The sequence below is a fragment of the Anoplophora glabripennis genome, unplaced genomic scaffold (genome assembly GCF_000390285.2).
Source record: "Anoplophora glabripennis isolate ALB-LARVAE unplaced genomic scaffold, Agla_2.0 scaffold1200, whole genome shotgun sequence".
In the NCBI taxonomy this organism is placed as follows: domain Eukaryota; kingdom Metazoa; phylum Arthropoda; class Insecta; order Coleoptera; family Cerambycidae; genus Anoplophora; species Anoplophora glabripennis.
Window position 1 is genome coordinate 30,549 of NW_019417288.1, and position 22,620 is coordinate 53,168.

Sequence of the window (22,620 nt, forward strand, 5' to 3'; positions counted from 1 at the left end):
TATATGAAATATAAAAAACGGGTCATCCTATTTATAAATCATGTTTGATACATCTTTCCAAAACGCTCCGTATACTTCATAATATTTTTAAAATGTCCTCTTTAAGGCACCGCTCGATGCCCTAATAAAATATGTATTTTCTATCTATATGACATAGGAGTAATATAATCACTATTAGTCCACCCTGTATGTATTGATTTAAGACAACATTTATAAATGAATATCTCTAATACAGGAAAACACTAAATATGCAGGTATGTGGATGTAGTGAACAATGGTTAAAATAGTAAACGGTTTATAACATTTTATTTTTAAAAAAATCTTCAATATAATTATTTAACTAACCAAGAAATGTTACAATACATTACATATCATTAATAAAATAATATTTTAAAAAATATCAAATGCAACTGGTATCAGATTAATTATTTACCCTATCGAATATATCAGAGTTTTTGGTGCCACGGTGTAGTATATCTCCATACCGCACTCCCAGTCCGAAACATTCCGTAATTATTTGTGGTGGGGCGCGATAGAATGAGAGCGACCCAACTAGTGGGGACTTTAAGTTGCCCTTCATTGTACCTACCTACCTACCTACCTACCTATTTGAAATGCTAGTACGGTTGAAAAAAACACTCATTCGTCCATTGCATTTAGTACAGTTGGGATCCGCTGCACTTTGATTTTGAAATCAATTGCAAAATTCAACAAGACAGCTGTTTCGCTTCAACGTTCGAACTGTCTCTAGTCCGCTAGCGCGTTCGTTGTCATAAAAGGTCGAGTATTTTTTTTTTTGATTTTCTGTCTTTATTAGGCCTTCCTAAGAGGTTTTTAAAATTAATGACATCATAACTGAATTACCCTTTATCAATGTAGGTTGATAGACAACGTACATAAAATATATATATCTCAAAGGGTTGGAAACCATCTACGGGTCTCACTTACTCCTTTAAGTCACACATTTTTCTATTCAATGTTTTTGCCTGGATTTTGTTACCGCCGGTTTTTGGGGTCGCTGATTATAAATGTGAAGTCCGCATCAGAAAACTTCTGAATAAAAGATGGCGGATCCAATATGGTATATGAAAAAGTCGGAAAAGCATTCAAATTTTGAAGATTATGGCTGAAACTTGTTACTCAGCGGTTTTGAAAATCGCTAATCATGAATATAAGGTTTTAATTCGGAAATTCTTAAATCCAAAATGGCGGACTCATTATGGCGGCCTAAATTTAAAAAAAGGTTAAATCTATACCTACTTGTTTTAAAGTGGTTTTGAATTACATTAAGTAATTGCCACTTGTAAATATGGATTAGGTATATATCATTTAACGAGGTGTCTGACGATATATCTGTTTATCTCATCTGCAAGTTCAGACTGGCAGATTAATTATTTCTAATATACAGTTTGTTTTAGTCTTTCACTGTAGCGATCCTAAATCTGCCGGTAAAACTTTATGTCTATATCCTGCTGGCCCTGCTATGAGAAATATACTGTTCTGTTATATTTTTATTTATGACAAGAAATCAGTCTTGTATGTCCAATGTCGCTATTGCACCCTTTATAACATTTTAAAATAAATTTAATAAAGAAACACAAATATTACCCAATGATTATTCCAGTCTCCATTAAATAAGGCCGGAGCAAAACTTCTTACAGGATTCATGTTGGCTCCTGTATAAGGACCCTGAAAAAAAAAAAACCGTGTATCAAATAAAAATTTATTCCATGTTTTAGGCGAAATAATTATTTTATAAAATGCCGTTTATTAAAATTATTTCTGGTTATTTTTAAAATGCTGTAGGTATTCATTTTAACAACTTACTGCTGCCATTGCTAGTACAGCAATAGCTAAACCAAAGCGTATTGCAACAGAATCATGTTTATCACTATTTTTGGCATCCCATACTCCACAACACACAAGGGCTAATATGAAAGATATCATAAATTCAACAAGAAATCCTTGCCCTACTGAGATATCTGGGTTAATGTTTGGAGAACATACTCCCAAAGTCTTGTACGTGGAATTTTGTACGTTACCCATCATTTCAGAAGGTGTTACTGCCTGAAAATTAGAACATATAATAAATAAATATTATATTTCTTCTTGAACCATCGTTTAATATTAAAATATATTTATTTTCTTGGGAATTAGGTTCTGGTGTGACGGTCGGTTAAAAAAAGGATAAAATAAACAGCAGCGATTTCTTTCTTGACGTTTCGTTCCTGATTAGGAACTTTTTGAAAATATTTTCAAATTAATTAATTAATTAATTAATTAATTAATTAACTTTTAACAATAAAAACCTTTTCAAAAAATTCCTGATCAGGAACGAAATGTCAAGAAAGAAATCGCTGCTGTTTCTTTTATCCTTTTCTTTAACGAACTGTCACACCAGAACTTAATTCTCAAGAAAATAAATATATTTTAATTTATATACACATAAATATACACTTGAAAAAATAAGTATAACTTCTTCGGAACTTGCTTATTTTGAAATATAAATATAAATTAAATTTCTTGATTTAGTGCGAAATGTCCATGAAAAAAATAGTTGTTTTACTTTTAAGGAATCGAGTTTCCAATAAATCCAAGTCTTAAAATTTTCTGATTCATTTAACACGTAAATCTACGGCCGAGACAGGTCGTTTATTGATCGAAGAGGGACATCTTTTCACGTAAATTTCTTGTTAGAGACTCTACCCCCCATGAGGAGGAGGGCAACCCCTCAAAAATCTTAATGGGGAAGGAGGGTTAAGTGACATCGTTTGAAAGCTATTCTAATTCTCTACACAACCGTGTTTTATTGTTGACCGACTAGTTTCGGAAATACAGGTTGTTAATAAAAAAAAGTACATTTTACAAATTTATTTGCAAATGATTACATGTCAACCAATTAAGTGCTCATGACCTCCAGCCTTCATACAATAACTTGGAAAGGGGTAAGGAATTATAAGGATATTTGATATATTAAAAGTGATGCATCAGAAATATTATAGTAACTCGACTCCGACTACATTATTATATGTCCTCAAGGTGTATATGATCATGTAAAGTCAGTCGGCTCCAGTAATGTGCTTACCTAATCCAACACCGCAGACGTAGCTATTTTGGAGGGACCCCTTAAAACGAATAAGGAAATAGTTTTTGAATCATACCTAAATAGCTCGGATTGATACTTGTAATTCATATATTTTTTCAGGATTTAAGATTTCTCATAAAGCAACTTATTTTTATTAATTAACCATTTACTAGTCCTTTCAAAAAATAATTAACTATTTCTACCTATACCTATCTCGGAAGTGTAATAAATTTTGATGTATTACAAAACGCCACAAATAAATAATTTTAAGTTTTAAGGTTCAATCATAATAAATAATTTGTTCCTTTAATTAGTTAAGTCACAAGCCCAAATTAATTAATCTACGTTAAATACACAGGTACACAAAAAATGTGGTATTTGTGAATATGCCTATAAGCCTATGGATAGGATTGTCGTGGGAGAAGCTGATCCGTATTCTGCATTACTGGATTTCATAACCCCCTCCCATATTTTGCGACCCGTTGAACAAAAATCTTAGGTTGAGACCAGCACCCACAATTTTCTCAAAATTCTCATTCAATTCATAAAACAAGTGTTTTTCGAATATATCAGGAAGGTATGCGATTTAGAGTAAAAGTGTGATATTTTTTTGAAAATGGATGCTACAAGAGTGCACCCTTTTGTCTTTAAAAGATCAATGTATTATATCTATTTATTTCTCCATCATATTGAGGTCCCACTTACCCCGGCAACTGTTTTCCATTCCATTTAAATCTTGGTGAAATCGTTCACATTGCTCTTAGCGATAGTTAACTAAATTATTGGGGAAGTAATCCGCGTAAAAGTCTTTAAATTTGCAATGTTTAAGTATCCAAGTTCTCTGAATCTTGTAATATTGACTTTTGTGGTTACCCAAAAATTTTCTGTTACATTTTTGTAGCTTTGCCGTTTCAGTTTCCAGTTTCATTCATTTTCAATATAAAATCTGCAATCTGCATCACACAATGTTTTACGATTTTTTATTTTAGCATCGCTGATCTTGGGAAAATTTCCTAAGACTCGTAACTTTCGCCTCCTAAACTACTAAAGGCTTAACGAATTGTTTCATTAATCTAAGTTTTATGTGTAGTGAACGAACCAGAACCTTAGACGGATCTAGTAGAAGCGCTTAAGTAACGTTAAAAGATCCTGGATTAAGAAATCTTCGATTAGGCCAAGTTTTTTGCTCATAGTGATTCTTCCTATCTCAGTTATCCCATAAACATAGAAAACATTGATACTTACTAAATCCTGCTGTCCTAAGATAACAGTAATGATTTTGAAATTTTCACTAATTCATCAATTGTGCTCTGAATATCTTATTTTTTCTAAGACAGTCATCATACTTAACCGCCTTTGCTATATAGTAAATAATAAACTGAAAAAAGAGTACTATCACCGGATCTCAAATTCGTACAATGTTGTTTGATGAAGATATTGTATTCAAGATGAATGAAATTTTAAAAATGTAACAGAAAACTTTTTGAGTAATTACATGAATCACAATTATAAAACTCTAATCGCGAAAATGGTGGACAATTTAAGAAAACTTGTTTAATGAACCTGAAACTGCACTTTATGGACTCTGAGGTGTATTACTTCCCCCCCAATAACTTAAATTACAATAGCGAAGAACAAGGTGAACGATTTTCCCAAGTTTTAATGGAAAAAGTTGTCAGGGTAAGTGGGGCCTGAACATGATGGGACGTTGGATATTGAAAAGAGAATGTAATGTTAGAGGTAACAAGAGAAATCAAACTCTTATCCTAAATAACATAACTTCCCTTCGCGGAACACCTTTTTTTGTTAATTGAGTGGACATTTCTTGGAAATTGATGGCTGATGGTGCTCATTCGACTTCAGATTCATGGTCCAAAAATATGGGGGTAGGGTTATGGAATCCAGTATAGGAACGAGCTTCTCCCACGACGTTACAATCCTTAAATATAATCGTAAATAACACATTTTTTGAGGATTTGGGACATTTCCTCAAAAATGGTGGGTGCTGACGCCAAACTTACTTCAGATTCGTATTCAATGCGCCAGAAAACATAACAATAATAGAGTTTGTTTAAAAGAACAAACAATTTTTCGTTTACGTGCCTGTAATATCTTCCGAGAATGAGTTATTTGTGTAGATGTAATATTATTCAAAAACTTCAATACCCCCTTGTTTCTCCAAAATTAGACAGTTTAGAATATATGTTCTTCTGTTTCTTAATATAATCTAAAGAATCGTCTTTTTTATTATCAGAAAATACTGTGACCTATTTATCATCCACATCAACCTATTTTTTTATTTGTTATTAAAAAAAAAAAAAATAAAAAAGATCGTTTTAAGAAAAACTCAAAATTGTTTTAATTTATCAAAATAGATATGTAATCTATTTTATTTATTTATTAATATATAAAATAGTTTTTAACAGTAATACATACAATTACGGTATTTTTGTCAATTAAACATTACAACGTTATTATTGTTACTACTATTATTACTATTGTAGAGAAAAGGCACAACCTCCAAAACTTTAGAAAACATTTCTTACAGTTCAAGAAATTTTTAAAAAAGTTGCAAATCCATCTGTGAATCTTAAACTAGTGAAAAATTGTATTTTTTTCTTAAAAAGGAAAACTACAAGGTGAAACTTTGAATTTGGGTCAGATTTATAAGGAAACTAACTTTCACATTTATACAAACATAAGTTTGTTTACTCAAATTCCGACGTGATTTTTTTCTCGTAATTTTCATATCCGCCGCTAAACAGGCCATTATAACCTCAAATAACTGCGTTTGTTAACTGTCAACCCCAAATTATACTCATCATCGTATACGTACATACAAGCAGCGGTTGGTGAAAACTGAAGTAGTCATATTTTTATTAAGGAATATGGGACTCATATCCGTATGTAGAAGATGATGAACATTTTTCGCGATGAAATGATTTCGAACGTTTGCGAAATAAGAAATTAAGATCTCGAAAAAGGTTGCGCGTATACGCAAAATATTTTTTCTCAGAGGATCTTCAATACCCCTCTAAAATCGACGCCACGTATAATACGTAGGTTTTGAGATAAATGACTCCAAGGAGTGGATGATAAATCTTTTTTTCATAATAATATGAATTTTCATAATATTTTTAAAACATTCCTTGAACATTTAAAATACTAATATCTAATAATAAATTGTTATCCCATTTTGATTTTCCCAGATAAAAAAGAATTTATAGTGCAATGCGCTTTATATTTTAAAGAAAACATTTTGTTGTCGTTACCTCTTACTTAATTATAGTAGGACCTACAAATTACTAAACATTCTCACCGTAAGTATACCAAATCCAAGAAGTGCACCTATCAACTGCCCCACAAAATAAACTGGCAATTGTATTAATGAAGTATTTCCTAAAGTTACTGCAGCTACTGTTACTAGTGGATTTATGTGAGATCCAGATATATGTCCAAATACCTGAAATAAAAATCAGTGCATTTAATTAATTTAATAATACAGGTATTTTTCCAAGTCTATTCATAAGTTCAGGAGGGTGTTGCTTGGATTAAAGTTTTTATGAATCGTAGACAAGCCGTTGAAAATAAAAATATTTCCTTTATCTGAATATATTTGGTTTAGGTTGATGAAATTCGTGCTGATGACATAATTAACAGCAACAATTCTTTACATTTATTTTTTGGCATAAATAAATTTAGCTTATGATTAACTAAAAAAATTATAATTCATTGTTTGTTCTTGTTGGACAAATTTGTTAGGCTTCTATTTCATTACTGTTTTTTTTTAAAGTTACCTTCTATTACCTGATATATCATAGACTTAGAAAACACCATGTAGTCAAAAAAAATTAAAAAAGACAGTCTTTCTAGTTTCTCTAAAATGGCAATTAAATAAAGCAATGTGTGAAAATTGTCGATAAATGTAACTTTTATCAAATGGTCTCATAGATTTCCCCACTTTTTTTTTTAATTATACAGGGTGTTTCATAATTGGATGTCAATATTGAAGGGTGTTAATCTGTGCGTGATTTTAAGACAAAAAGTTCATATAAACACAGGTCCGTTTTCGCTTTATTTTTGATATACAGGGTGATGAATATCTGTTTGTAAAATTGTTTTTTTTTTAATAACTCCGAAACTAAATTAGATAGTTTTATAAAACTTAGTATGTGTAAACTAGGTGCAGAGACACGTCTTTTGCATAATAAACGAATTTTCATTTTTAACCAGTGGCGTCCCAATTAACTTCAACCTCATTATTTTGAATGAAAAAAATGATACGCCACTGCATTTTTGAAAAACAAAAATTATTGTATAAATGGTGCTTTATTTTGTAATAAAAAAGATCTCTTGAGTTTTTTTCTTATCTTGCACTGTTTTTTAGTAAAAAAATAAAGAACAACATACTAACCCACATTGAGCCAAACAGAAAGCATGATATAAAGATTACCTAGTAGGCTGTGGTTGTTGATTACTGTTGTGATTTATTAATTTTGACAGTTCAGTTCATTCAACTCAATTTTGATACTTAAAATACCTGTACAGTGTTATTTGATAATGGTTGAGTTTACTAATCAAGAGTTGGCAGACATTCATTACATGTATGGCTTGGCTGATGGCAGAGCGCCAGAGGCTAAACGATTATATCAAGAGCGTTTCCCGAATAGAGTCACACCAGATAGACGAACATTCTCAAACATACATAGAACGTTGGCTGAAACAGGTACTTTTAAGCCAAATAATCAATTAAAAGGTGCCCATCGGACTACTAGAACTCCAGAAGTTGAAGAAGCAGTTTTAAATTCAATTGATGAAAATCCTAATATTAGCACTAGACAAATTGGAAATAACTTGAATATCTCGCACATTCTAGTTTGGAGAATTCTTCACGATTTTCTGTTATACCCGTATCATATTCAACGGGTCCAAGCCTTACTTCCTCGAGATTTTCCTTTGCGAATCAACTTTTGTCAATGGTTTTTGGAGAAAATTGCGCAAAATCCCTTGTTTGACTGTGAAATAATGTTTACAGACGAAGCTAACTTCTCTAGAAACGCTATAAGAAATTTCCATAACAATCATGTTTGGGCCGAAGAAAACCCGCATGCAATTGTGAACTTTAACAATCAAGAACAATTTTCCGTGAATGTTTGGGTTGGAATTGTTGAAAATCACTTAATTGGACCTTTTTTTCTGCCACAAAGGCTAGACGGCCGTACATATCGTCGGTTTCTAGAGGAGGATTTGCCCGTATTACTTGAAGAAGTGCCACTTTTAACTAGAAATAGAATGTGGTTCATGCATGATGGTGCACCAGCTCATTTCCATCGAGAAGCAAGAGAATATTTAAATCGCACATTTCATGACCGATGGGTAGGCCGTGGTGGACCCCAACAATGGCCCCCCAGGTCCCCAGATTTGAATAGTGCGGACTTCTTCTTATGGGGGCATCTGAAAACTCTGGTTTACAACACTCCGGTTAACACTGTAGAAGACCTGAGGAATCGCATAAGAGCTTCCTGTGATGTAATAAGGAACACTGACAACATTTTTCAAAGAGTCCGCACTAATATGAGAAGAAGAGCTGAAGCATGTATCCTTGCAGGTGGAGGGCATTTTCAACAACTGATGTAATTGTTTGTTTTTTTCGTTTCACAAAATTGTTATTTGTTGATCGTCAATCGTAATTATTAATAATATTATACAATAATGTGTATAAGTTATCTAGTAAAAGAATTATTTCCATAAAATGTGTAAAAAGTACTTCATTCCACGTACAGATAATTATTGTTGTTCTTTATTTTTTTACTAAAAAACAGTGCAAGATAAGAAAAAAACTCAAGAGATCTTTTTTATTACAAAATAAAGCACCATTTATACAATAATTTTTGTTTTTCAAAAATGCAGTGGCGTATCATTTTTTTCATTCAAAATAATGAGGTTGAAGTTAATTGGGACGCCACTGGTTAAAAATGAAAATTCGTTTATTATGCAAAAGACGTGTCTCTGCACCTAGTTTACACATACTAAGTTTTATAAAACTATCTAATTTAGTTTCGGAGTTATTAAAAAAAAAACAATTTTACAAACAGATATTCATTACCCTGTATATCAAAAATAAAGCGAAAACGGACCTATGTTTATATGAACTTTTTGTCTTAAAATCACGCATAGATTAACACCCTTCAATATTGACATCCAATTATGAAACACCCTGTATATATAAATTTCTTTTTGTCACATTTGAGTAAAGTAGGGCAGGAAAATATATCTATTAATATATTATACAGCGAAAAAAATATATAGAAAAAAAGCAACTTTTTATTTGCAAAAGTGCATGGTGTCCGTATTTTCGAAACGTTTAATACGTTAAAACTAAAATAAATAAAAAACTTGCATAAATATTAAACTTAATCGTTTTCGAGAAGAGGCCTTTTATGTGAAACTTTGCGAAATTGAAAATCAAAGTTTTGTTTTAAGCATAATAATCTCCTCCTTCTCCTAATATAATCTTATTTTATGAAAAATTATGAAATAAGGTAAAATTTGTGATGTTTTTGTTATTATTAGTATAAACGATATTCAATTGTGATTTATTTTTTGTTGTTTTATTGTTTCCCAAACTGCACTCTCTCCATATATTGTCAATCGGTAATAGCTGATGTGTTAAATTTATTGTCATCAGTTATCCGTTGATTAGAATGTGATTGTTTATCGTGTCTTTTTGTGGTTTCTACCAGTATTACGGATGATAGATTTGTATGCAATAATTTTGTTTATAATATTTTCAGCATCATACCTATGTAAATATCACATGTTATTTATTTATGGAGATGCAAAGTGTAACTTTTATAAAGTATAACGTATTTAAGGTAACCGGTGTCCATATAGATGTTTATCACACACTGGGTCATTTGCTATAGAGTTTCGAATGTTTTAGATACTGGTAGTACAATTCCTCGCCGTTAACAAGGACTAAAAGAAAAGATTTCTATACAATTCCGATGCAAGCAAACTGGTATATCTAAACTAAAACACTAGTATATAGATTATTTAAACAACCATTGTACCTCATATCATGTTCAACGAGAGCAAGTGGTAGGTAACCACAGCAGACAAAATTTTTGTAGGAGGTTTTTAAAATCAAATTGCAATTAGTTAATCGAAAAAATAATAGTTGAGGTTTCTTTTGCACACCACGGAATTTTCAATTTTCATAATGCGTATCGCTGGGATGATGATAAATCAGCATTATGTTCTGCAAACTTAATTTTCAACACAATCCTATAGGTATAGTAGGAAATTATTTATTCGAGCCATTTATTCATCCCAGAAGATCAACGGGAATTTATTTGCGGAACGTTATATTGGAAAAAATGAACCAGTTTGTTGGCCGGCACCGGGTATTAATCCATTTTTATTAGTGGTGCATTAAAACGTTAATGTATTTTAGTAAAATTGAACACGAATAGAACTGTACGAGATAATTGGAATTTTAGAGTACGCTTCTGTTTAGAATATTGTGGTAGACATTATAAGCCATTTAATTTATTAGTTTTTGTTTAATGCAATATGTTTATATTTTTCCGAAAAAGGTTTTGGTATTTACAATTTTACGCTTAATAATAACGATATGCTGTTGCCAAATAAAATAGAATCTTTGAAATGAACAGACTTATGTCGCATAAGATTTTTGATTTTTATTTTGCATCTTACATATTGAATATACAGCACTTATATTAATTTCATTATCAACTAAAATAAATGAAATGCTCCAATGAAACATTTTTTACCAAGAAGTAGTTTGCAATGTTCATATCTGTCAAAAATCTAAAAAAAATATGTATCATACATTATCAAATAAATATAAACTTTCTTAAAAAGTAAAACATTTGTTTGTAAGCGTTGAGAGGTGGGATAAGAAAATGAATATTTTACTTTACACCTGTTTTACATTTGCCAATTGTGGACGCAATAAATTGCGGGCTTTGATAAGCTGGACAAGAAACTATACCATAAGAACTGGTTCTAATGTACTGGCCATCTTTAGTAGCAATTCAATGTCAATTTTAGTTACATTATACAATTTTGACACTTATTTTAAATGTTTGGAAAATAGATCTATGTTAGATACGAGCGTTGCCTTTTATATTTCAAAAACAAAACAAAAAAAAATGAAATTTTTTATTTTTTCAAAATATTCATCATGAAAATCAATACACTTGCATGCGCTTGAACCAATTTTCGAAGCACTTTTTCCAAAACATGCAATTTGGACAGATCAACCGCTCGTTCAGGCGTTGAAAAACGTTTACCTCGTAATTTATTTTTATATTGATGTGCGGGAATAAAAAAAGTCATTGTGTGCCAAATCAGGGCTTTACGACGGATAACTCATCAATTCGACTATTTTAGTTCTCAAAAAGTCTCTTGTTTGAGTCGATGTGAGAGAGCTCGCATTGTCCTGGTGTTAGTTTCTCTTATCTTTCGAAACGTTGTTGGCAAATAAATGGTTGTGCACCATTCAGAATTGACCGTCCGACGTTGCAGTAATGGTACAGTTACCACATGTCCGATTTTCCAGAAAAAACAAACAACCATTTGCATATAACTGTTTCGTGTGTGAATAACTTTTTGATTATTATCTTGCAATATCAATTCATTCACAGCATTAATGTTTTCCGGAACAACAACCGATTTTGAACGGCCTTCACGAAATTCGTCAGTGCGCGAACCACGGCCACGATTGAATTCCGTATACCTGATATACAGTGGTTTTTGATGGTGCTTCATCGCCAAAAGTTGAATTAAGTTTATCGATGCACTGTTGTTTAGATAATTCACGTCGAAAGTCGTCGCATGGAAATGTTTACGAATTAATTCCATTTTTTGGCCGAGATGAATTTTTCAAGTAACTATAAATACTTAACACAAATAGCGCTTGTACGACAAAACGTAAGTAAGTATATCGATAAAAAGTCGAACTTTACGATAAGGACGTCGGTTGTCAGAAGGCAGGACCACGATCATCATCAGTATTTTGCACTTTCTCAGTGTTTCGTAGACTGATTGTAAATGTACAAAAATAAGGGGTAACGCCACATTAGAGGTTGGATAAAAAAGATGATCTTCGGTAATTTTCAAGGAAAAATCGATACAAGTTTTAGTGTCAGGAACACAAAGGCTTTATTATATATGTTTTCAGGTAACACTGTGATTTGGACTCAAAATGGCGGCTGTAGCAACGACACCTTTTTTTCAGAGGGCTGTATGACTGGAAGGGTTTTTTACTAACGGATGGTCTTCGAACAAAAAAACAAACATTTTCTAATATTATACAGGGTGTTAATGAATAGGTGTTACAAACGGATATGGTAAGTAAAAAATCCAAAAATAAGTGCAGTTTACTTAATAAACATATGTCCTAAAGCGGCTCATTTTCGAGATACAGGGCGTTGAAATTTAAAAATAAAAAACTATATTTTCCTGTAGCTCCGGTATTAGTTAATATTTCTTTATCAAACTCAACAGACAGATTTACTAGCTTAAAGGATGCATAAATATGGCAGAAACAATTTATTGGCTTCTTCTAGTGGCGTGCGATAGTTGTCGTTTCACCTTTTTTCCCCCCTAAATTGTGCGGCACTGTACAAATATTAGTTTTTCGTATGTTTTTGAATTTGCTAGTATTTTTTACGTAAATAATGTATACTTGTTAGACTTCCATAAAATGAGTATTATCAAGTTATTAACATTTACATTACTGAGGTCACCTTATGCTCCAAAAACTATGTTTTTCTATGCTATGCTAGTTTTCGAGATACAAAAAGTTAAAGTTGTTTAAAAGGTATTTTTATTTTGCACAAAAAAATTACAGTAAATGCTCAAAATTACGGCCACCAGTAGCGATACAAGCGTTAATTCTTCGAAGCATATTTGTGTACATTCGGTCAAAAGTGCCAGGCGTCGTTTCGATCTCCTGCGCTGCAGCTAGAATGCGTGCTACCAAATCTTCTTCTGACTCAACAGGAGTTTCATAAACTAGACTCTTCATATGGCCCCACAAATAAAAGTCAAGCGGGGTCATGTCTGGGGAACGTGGTGGCCACGCCATAGGTCCTCCACGGCCAATCCATCTTACACCGAATTGTTGATTAAGGTGATCTCGGACAACAAGCGAAAAGTGCGCTGGCGCACCATCATGCTGCAGCCACATTTCCTGTCGAATGTTCAATGGCACATTTTCTAATAATTCTGGAAGTACTTGTTGTAGGAACGTTAAATAAATAGGACCTGTAAGACGATTTGGAAGAAGGTGCGGACCAATTAAGCGCCCGTCAATTATACCAGCCCAGACATTGACGCCAAACTTCTGCTGAAATCTAGTGGAGCGAATGGTGTGAGGGTTTTCTTCAGCCCAGACATGGTTGTTGCGAGAATTAAAGATCCCTTCTCGTGTGAAGGATGCTTCGTCTGTAAAAAGCACAAACCGCGGAAAATTTGCTTGCAACTGACACTGTTGAAGAAACCAATGGCAAAAGTTTAGTCGTGGCTGAAAGTCGGCGGGAGTTAAAGCTTGAACCTTTTGTATATGATAAGCGTGAAGCTGTTGCTCGCGTAAAACTTGCCAAACGCTTACATGGTTTACATGCATATTCTGAGCAATACTTCGACTGCTGGTGGATTGGTTTTCTTCTATCCTATTAAGAACTTCTTCTTCGAACCTTATCGTTCTGCGGTTTCTCCTTACCCCGCAGTTAACCCTATTTGTTGTAAAAGTTCCTGTTTCCTGCAACCTGCGAAACACTCTTCCAAATATCTTATGTGAAGGGGTTGGACGATTTGGAAATCGGATTGAGTATAACCGACGGGCAGCCCTGCCATTACAACGCGCTTGACCGTACATTAATATCATGTTTGCATAATCAGCAGAAGTATATTCATTCATGATGTATGAATGTTTTAAACGAATGGATAAAGATATCTATCTAATAATTAAAACTTACAAACTAAACTTTACACTAAAATAACAATAATAATTAAAAACTGCCTCGTTTCACAATCGAAAATAATTTGACATTAAAATACAAGTAATGTCAACGGCAAATGTTTTTTTTCCAACATTTTAAACTTGCTTGAGGAATACGGAAACCTTGAATGTTTTGTATCTCAAAAAGAAAAAGCGACACATGTATGCATTTACTAAACAATTTCGTGAAAAATTTACTCAACATGTCACTTTTTAAAAATTTTTGGTTTTTGGAGCATAAGGTGACCTCAGTAATGTAAATGTTAATAACTTGATAATTACTCATTTTATGGAAGTCTAACAAGTATACATTATTTACGTAAAAAATACTAGCAAATTCAAAAACATATGAAAAACTAATATTTGTACAGTGCCGCACAATTTAGGGGGGATAAAAGGTGAAACGACACCTATCGCACGCCACTAGAAGAAGCCAATAAATGGTTTCTGCCATATTTATGCATTCTTTAAGCTAGTAAATCTGTCTGTTGAGTTTGATAAAGAAATATTAACTAATACCGGAGCTACAGGAAAATATAATTTATTATTTTTAAATTTCAACGCCCTGTATCTCGAAAATGAGCTGCCTTAGGACATATGTTTATTAAGTAAACTGCACTTATTTTTGGATTTTTTACATACCATATCCGTTTGTAACACCTATTAATTAACACCCTGTATACTAAAAGCTAGGGAACGTCACAGAAAATTTAAAAAAATATCTAAAGAATGAAGACGAAAAATTTTGCGTTAAATTGTTAATAACAATGAAAGTTATTAATCAATCGAAAACACACCTACGATGTTCCCTAAGTTATGTTATTGTGAAGCTCTGTGCAAAATTTCAAGTCAATTCGTTGAAAACTTTTTTAATTATGTTTTCGGCTAGTGAAAAAAAAGAGTTTCTCGAAAAACTATTTTAAAATTTTTGTTGCCATTCAGAATACCTGCACCATATAATTGGCCTTCTGTATTGCTATATTCCTAATCCTCATCTTTTCGGTACTCAATTTAGTCTATAATAGCAATCTATTGCGCACGTTCTCACGAGTTAATATTATGCACTCCTGCAGGTCGTGCTCCATCTTGAACAAAACTCGTGTTCCCGATTTTCCCCACACCTAAAACTTTTTTCTTTATTCTTCACACAATAAAGCATTGTTGAAACCATTTATCAAAAAATCGATTTTTTTCAAAATTCTAGAGTATGTTTTCCCCTTAATAGAACATTCATTAATATTAAATCTATTTTATTACCTGCACTGAAACCATCACAGCTAAACCGAAAGTCAGAGATATTTGTTCATGAGGAATAGAGCCTCCAGCTATGGCAGTGACACATCCCATGCATCCTAAAAACACTAAAATAGCCGTTGCAGCCAATTCGGATAGAAACACAATCGCTCTATCCTTTGTAGTCAGGTTGTCAGTAAGTTGGATTATTTTCTTTCCTAAAATTATGTTTATATTGGATATTAGATAAAATACTTTTTAAATAGCATACTCCCTATAACTTTTATAGGGACTGTCTTGTTAATATCAAGTTTGACACCGTCGTTTGGTAAAGGGCATGATGCTCTGATGAAAGCAATATTGCATTGTCGCCGGATTACTACTTTCAATTACAGAAATATATTCAAAATAGTGCACAATTGTGTAAATAGCACAATAAAGAAATTATTATTAATACAAAAAGATAATTAAAAATATACGGGGTAATTCATAACAAAAAATAAAATTTCTGTTACATCTGAAAAAATTTCAATTTGATAATGCAATTGCTCTCATTAATAGACCATTTTATTCTTGGATGTCAAATTGCAAACTAGACAATCCGTATATATAAAAGTCACAGAGGGTATTATGCAATTAAAAAAACAATGTATAGTACATTGGAAAGTGTCATTAGAGGAACATTTTTGCAGGTATATTTTATTTTTGTGTTATGCGCATTTAAAAGGAATTACGAGCCCAGGCTCATAATAGTTCGGCCAGCCAACGTTTTTAATTAAATACTTGAATAAATTACACATTCTACCAAAATGATGAAAGATTTCCTTAAAACTACCTCACTTGTAATAAAGTATAGACTATCAATTTACTAAATTTAATCACTTTTGACAAAATTCAAATTGAGGAAAACATAGTTAACAAAAATGCAATCCAACCAATGGGTCATTATAGTTCGGCCTCTTATCATATCTGCCATGAAACTGATATAAGTTCTCCAAAACAAAACACATACTGAATAATTCAACAAAAGGTCTGTCATTATTAGTTTTACTCACGTTTTGCTTCAGATTTAACGTAAAATGCCTCGTGGTAAACCTCTAAGTAAAGATTTACGAGTTTCTATTATAAAAGCCCATGAAAAAGGTATTTCGGCCCGCCGAATATCAGTTTCTCATTCAATTCCGCGTTCTACAGTGCAAGATATTATTAATTTATACAGAAGAACCGACGGAGTCGACCAAAAAGTCAAAACCGGCCGACCATCTATAATTACAGAAGCAAATTAAAGAGCTTTACGCAGAATAGTAAAAAGAAATCGGCGGTCCAATACTAAAGAAATAACTGCACTATGGAGGGACAGTATAGCAAAGCCTATTTCAATGTCCACAACGAAAAGAACTATTCGAAAAATAGGATTCAAGTTTTACAAGGTAACTTTTTATCTTTTTTTTCTTGTTTAAATTCTTGGCAATTTTTTATTTTTTTCAAATAGGCAAAAGAAAAACCTCAATTAACAAAACTGCAGAGGAGAAATAGGTTAAAATGGGCACGAGAACATAAAAATTGGACGAATCAACAATGGCACAGCGTAATTTGGAGCGATGAGTCAAAATTTGACGTTTGTGTAGGTGACACACGAAAACGGGTTTTGCGTACACCTTCAGAGGCCTATCATAGCGATTGTTTAGTCAAAAAAGTAAAGTTTCCAGCATCTGTTATGGTCTGGGGTTGCATGTCTGGTAGAGGTGTTGGTAAACTGCATTTTGTTGATGGAATTGTTAACGCGCAGAAGTACAGAGATATTCTGGAAGAGAGTCTGTTACCATCTGTTGAGATGTGTCAAACGGCGGAAGGGCATTTCATATTCCAACAAGGCGGTGCACCGTATCATACGGCAAAAACTATTAAAACGTGGTTGCAGAATCATCAAATACCAGTATTAAAATGGACGTCTTCCAGCCCAGATTTATCTCCTATTGACACCTTATGGCACAATATGAAAAAACAGCTTCGGAAACATCCAGCACGTTCAGTGCCTGAATTAAAAGTCACAGTACTGAATATTTGGGATAATATTCTACCAGAAGAATGTGCTTTGTTAGTAAATACAATATCTAGCAGAATTAAAGCAGTTATTAAAAACAAAGGCGATGTAACTCAATATCAAAGAGTGGCCGAACTTTTATGACCCCTGAGACGGATACAGTTTTCTATTGTGTAACCATTAGTCGATATATGTATTGATTAAAATGTTCATTTTTGTAACTAAAAAGTTTATATTTTACTGTAGTTAAAGCGATTTTCAGAAATATTTCGTTATTTCTGCATAACTCATAGATTATTAAAGTATTTAGTTGAAAACGTTGACCGGCCGAACTATTATGAGCCTGGGCTCGTAAATTTTATAAATAAAATAATCAATGCTATGTATAAATGTCAAATCCTGAACGCCGTTTAGGTTAGTTTAGGGATAAGACTTGACTCGACATTTGCACCTATTTGTTTTACATTTTTGGTCATAACTTCAATTGAAATGTAGTTCTGTTTCTTGGTTAGTCAAAAAAAGGCCGTATCTCGTCTATAATTATGTATAATGGCTGGCTTAGTTACAATTAAACCCGAAATTCAGTTGATAGTAAAATTATTTAGAACTTAAGCACTTCGGTTTGTCCATTTCGCTAAATGACCTGCCTTGGGTATAAAATGAAATATTTGTCTTTCAAATTAAACTTCCCTTGCCCGATACAGCAGAGTTACAGCTATAATTTCTTGAGATATTTGCAATTTGAATTAATTTTCAAAAATGTTTTCGTCAATGATGCTACTGAATTAGTTTATCTCTGAATATAAAATAGTTAAATCAACAATTCTGACATTGTACTCGTATGTCTTTATTTCCACTAAAAGGTACCTACTAATTTCCTCCGCTCGCTGCTTCCTCCACTACCGCTACCCGACTCTGGCTCGAGCATACTTTCGATCGTTTCAGGCGACTTTTAAGGACATTTTTAGCATATTTCCCATCACCCAGGCGAAAATCCGAGATATACAAATTGGAGATTTTGTCTTCTACTTTCAGATGCCGTTTTCAGAATTTAATTCGGACCATTTTTAATAAATCGCCACGCTGTGCAAAAAAGGCCCTAATTGGTTTATAATGCAATTGTGCAAAAACTATGCATCGGAGAGAAACCATCTTGCGCACGATTAAACTACATATTATTATCTGTCATTTTCGCAAAATTGTTTTTCCAGCTTCAAATTTGAATTTTTGAAAAAAGGTCTATTTACTGTGCCGTATCTGTTTATGCTCTTGCAGCTACTGTGCATGGTTCTTTGAGCCCGCACTAGCCTTTCCAGCCAGCGGGGGCATATGAAAATTATATTAAAAGTAAACTATAAATGTTAGAACATAAATCCAATATTCACGATGGAATTTGACAAAATAAACTATGATATGGACTACTAAAGGTTCAAAGTTAACTCCCCTACAAATGTGACCCTCATTCAGAGTTACACATATAAATCTTACTGTTTATGATATAAAGACGTATAACGACCTTAAGATAAATGTTTGAAAACGAAAAAAAATCGCAATTTCTCAAAAAGTTGCAACTTTAACCATGGACACCGGACAGCACCTGTGTTCGACAAAATATGGATTGATTTCATATAATATGGAACTAAAAACTAAACTTGGTAGGTATATTATTTTTACTTAATTTTAAAACACTGCAAAAATATGTGTTCATTTGTCTTACAAAAAAGTTATGGAAATTTTTGCAAACTCTTGCAGCAGTCAAAAACACTATTCTCAAAACAGTTGAATTTAGTTATGGTTTTTTAGTCTTTAATCTGCAAAATGTTGGTCGACTTAAATGACGAAGTCGATAGCTATTTCCGATATAACTCTAAGGAACCGGTAACTAACAGTATTATATTAATACTAGAAAGACCCGGCAAACGTTGTTTTGCCATATAAATTATTCCTAGGATTATTTTAGTAGATTTTTCATAAAGAAATTTCACTTCTACCATCTATATTATATTTAGTGTTATTCAGTGTATATCGTGTATATTTTTTTTATTAATGTTAATAGGAAACGTCACTATTACGATTGATGCACAAACAATAATAATAGTGGCCGAAAACTGTAGAGAGTGAGAAACGACTTATTGTGTGAGAGAGATCTCATCCCTACTCCGTTCTGTTTACTGGGTCAGAAGTGACACCGGTCGACGCCTGGCGGGGATAAAAAATGATCAAGTGATAATTGATCAGTTATCGACCGGGGTTGAAAATTATTGAATTACTAATATCGCTATTAAAAAATAGGGGTTGATGGTAGAAGGGTGAAAATTTAGGATTGTATGTATTTTTTAAAGCCACATCATAAAAAAATAAAAATAAAAAATTTTGTCCAAAAAATAAAAAAAAAAAAATTTGGGGTGGACCACCCTTAACATTTAGGGGTATGAAAAATAGATGTTGGCCGATTCTCAGACCTACTCAATATGCTCACAAAATTTCATGAGAATCGGTCAAGCCGTTTCGGAGGAGTACGGGAACGAACATTGTGACACGAGAATTTTATATATAAGATTAATAAACCGTACAGCCACACTACAATTAATTATGTTCTTTTTTTATATTTGAAATTAAAATTTTTGCGGTGTCTGGTTGTCGCATCTACAGCACAATCGATATGTTGTTGTGCTTATAATATAGTCCCAAATGCTCTTTGTGACCAGTGATTCAGGAGCGATTGTCACTAGTTATTAGTGTCGATTTAAAAATTGATAAGGTACTAAATTGCTATTATTTAGGTGAACGGGTAGAGGATTTTGTATTTTAAATGCAATTTGTAATTAACATATTTTGTTTATTTTTTTTAAATATCATAAATTGTATGTAAAAAAACTCTTCTGTAGATAAAATATAACTATATTTTGAAATTACTTGGCGTCGGATAACATTTGTGAGAGTTTACGCATAGAACGAGTCGTTTCAGTTGATTAAATTTAGTGGATTGCAGATTTACACTTAAGCACCTAGCATGATAAAATAATAATGAAGTATGCTATTTATTGATTTTATTTTATAAGTATTATAAATGTTTAGGTATACAGGGTGTCTGGTAATAATATGGCATACTCTCGGGAGTATATAGGTATGGCGAGTTTAGTCCACCAGGAGATTGTTCTTTAAATAATTTTAGGTGCAAAAATCTTAAACGCAATGGTTAAAGCCACACGTTTATTTAAGCTGATTGAGAGTTCTTGAAATTTTTAACACGTATCACATTTCTTTAGATTTTGTTGCATGTCATTTTTAGGTCTCAACTTCTTAAATCTTCTGATTCATTAAAATAGTATCGGAGACAAGTCACTAAACAAATGCCTTATTTTCCTTAGTCATGTAACCAGAATGAGATAAATAGACAGAAAGATCTCAAATAATGTTTTTGTTATCTGACCAATCACTGAATTCGAATTATCGTCCAAATGTGAAATAGTAGTAAAGAATCTAGCTGGTACTACTATATTAGCTTCAGACGAGGTTTCATAAAATATTATATAGGGTGTCTGGTAAGTATATGGCATACTTTCGAGAGCGTATAGAGGAGGTCAAAATAACCCTAGTTTGTCACAATTTTTTTTTCCTAAAGTGCCCCTTAAAGGAGATATAGAGCCCCAAAGGGGTACCCAGCGATTTACCTTTTCGGTTCTAACATTTGAACCGACTTGTATAATTTAATGAAATTTTAATGTTTTATGTAGACCACAAAGGCTCATAAAGCCATATTACAGTAGATGTTTTATACTGTTAGAGAAGTCAGGAACGGACTTGTCACCACACTCGTTGAGCCAAAATTTTGACAAGTGTCATTTTATAGAACTGAAAACTTTTTAAATACTTTGGTCATTCCTCTTTAAAAAAGATACTCTACATTTGAGTCGATAAAATTAGCCATTTTCAAAAAAATTGAGTTTTCGTATATCACGTCATTGAAATAATAAATCAGAATTCTGCAATAAAACAGTAGTCGTTATTACGTCATTATTGACAACACTTGTAAAAATTATTTGATTGATTGAGTACACAAGATTAAATAATGGAGCATTATTCCTATAACGAATATGCTGACATGCATCGAATTTATGGACAAGCACTCGGCAATTGTGTTGAGTCAAGAAGAATTTATTCTTATACATTTCCAAATCAACGTTTACCGCACCGAACAATTTCTGAAAGGGTTGATCGTAGCTTACGAGAAGAAGGTAAAGAGTCAACTGAAATAAAAAAATGCTAAAAGTACCTAATCTTTTGCTAATACATTTTAAGAAGTTTTTTCCACACCGTGGTAGAGAAGGGCCTCCAAGAAGAACAAGGCACCTTCAGTTAGAGGAATAAATTCTGGATGAGATTGCTGAAAATCCCTCCAATAGTGTAAGAAAGCTGTCGGTCCAAGTTCATGCGACAAAATGGACCAGAACAATTGCTACATCCTTATCACGTCCAAAAGGTACATGAAATATCACCCGCTGATTATACTGCAAAAGTCAATAGGCACATTTTTTTGTTTCAACGATTAAGGCAAAATACAAATATTATTAGTATTGTTTTGTTCACGGACGAAGCCAGTTTCAATCGAGATGGAGTAATGAATTGCCATAATTTGCATATCTGACATGAAAAAAATCCCCATGCAATAGTACAGACAACGCACCAACAAAGGCCCATGGTTAATATATGGACGGGGATTATTGGGAATCATCTCATTGGATCGTTCTTTTTTGAAGACATTAAGTAGGTAGTGTCATGTATTTGCAATTCTTGCATCAAAGCTTAAATGATTTATTAGAAAATGTGCCCTTAAAAATTAGAAATCAGATGTAATTTATGCATGACGTGATCGCCCCATTTTAGCAATTTAGTTCAGTCAGCACTTATCAAATACTTTTGGTTATCAATAGATGAGCCTATTTTATGGCCAGTGAAATCGCCCGACATGACTCCATTGCATTTATTTTTATGGGGAAATTTAAAGAGGCTTGTGTATTCGACGCCAGAAAAAAATAACACCATTGCAACGAAATTCGGGACAATTTTGGAATATTGTTTCCAGTACAACGAGAAAACATCTGTCGGATAAGGAAATGTAAAAAAGGCGACCATTTTAAAAATCTGCAAACAAGAGGAAGCAAAGCTTTCGAATTTTTAACAGCTTTGCGTTTAAGTGATTTGGAAATGTATCAGAATAAATTC

The 22,620-nt window shown here is 32.7% G+C and overlaps 1 protein-coding gene across 1 annotated transcript in view; it reads right to left on the bottom strand.

Moving 5' to 3' along the window:
* LOC108914756 (aquaporin AQPAn.G) overlaps positions 1 to 22,620 on the bottom strand; it is a 62,134-nt gene that overhangs the window by 5,742 nt on the left and 33,772 nt on the right. The window contains exons 2-5 of the mRNA XM_018720635.1: positions 15,375 to 15,568; positions 6,405 to 6,548; positions 1,828 to 2,067; positions 1,609 to 1,689 (exon numbers count right to left, since the gene is read on the bottom strand). Coding sequence (XP_018576151.1) covers positions 1,609 to 1,689; positions 1,828 to 2,067; positions 6,405 to 6,548; positions 15,375 to 15,568 — 659 coding nt within the window. The remainder of the gene's footprint in view (positions 1 to 1,608; positions 1,690 to 1,827; positions 2,068 to 6,404; positions 6,549 to 15,374; positions 15,569 to 22,620) is intronic.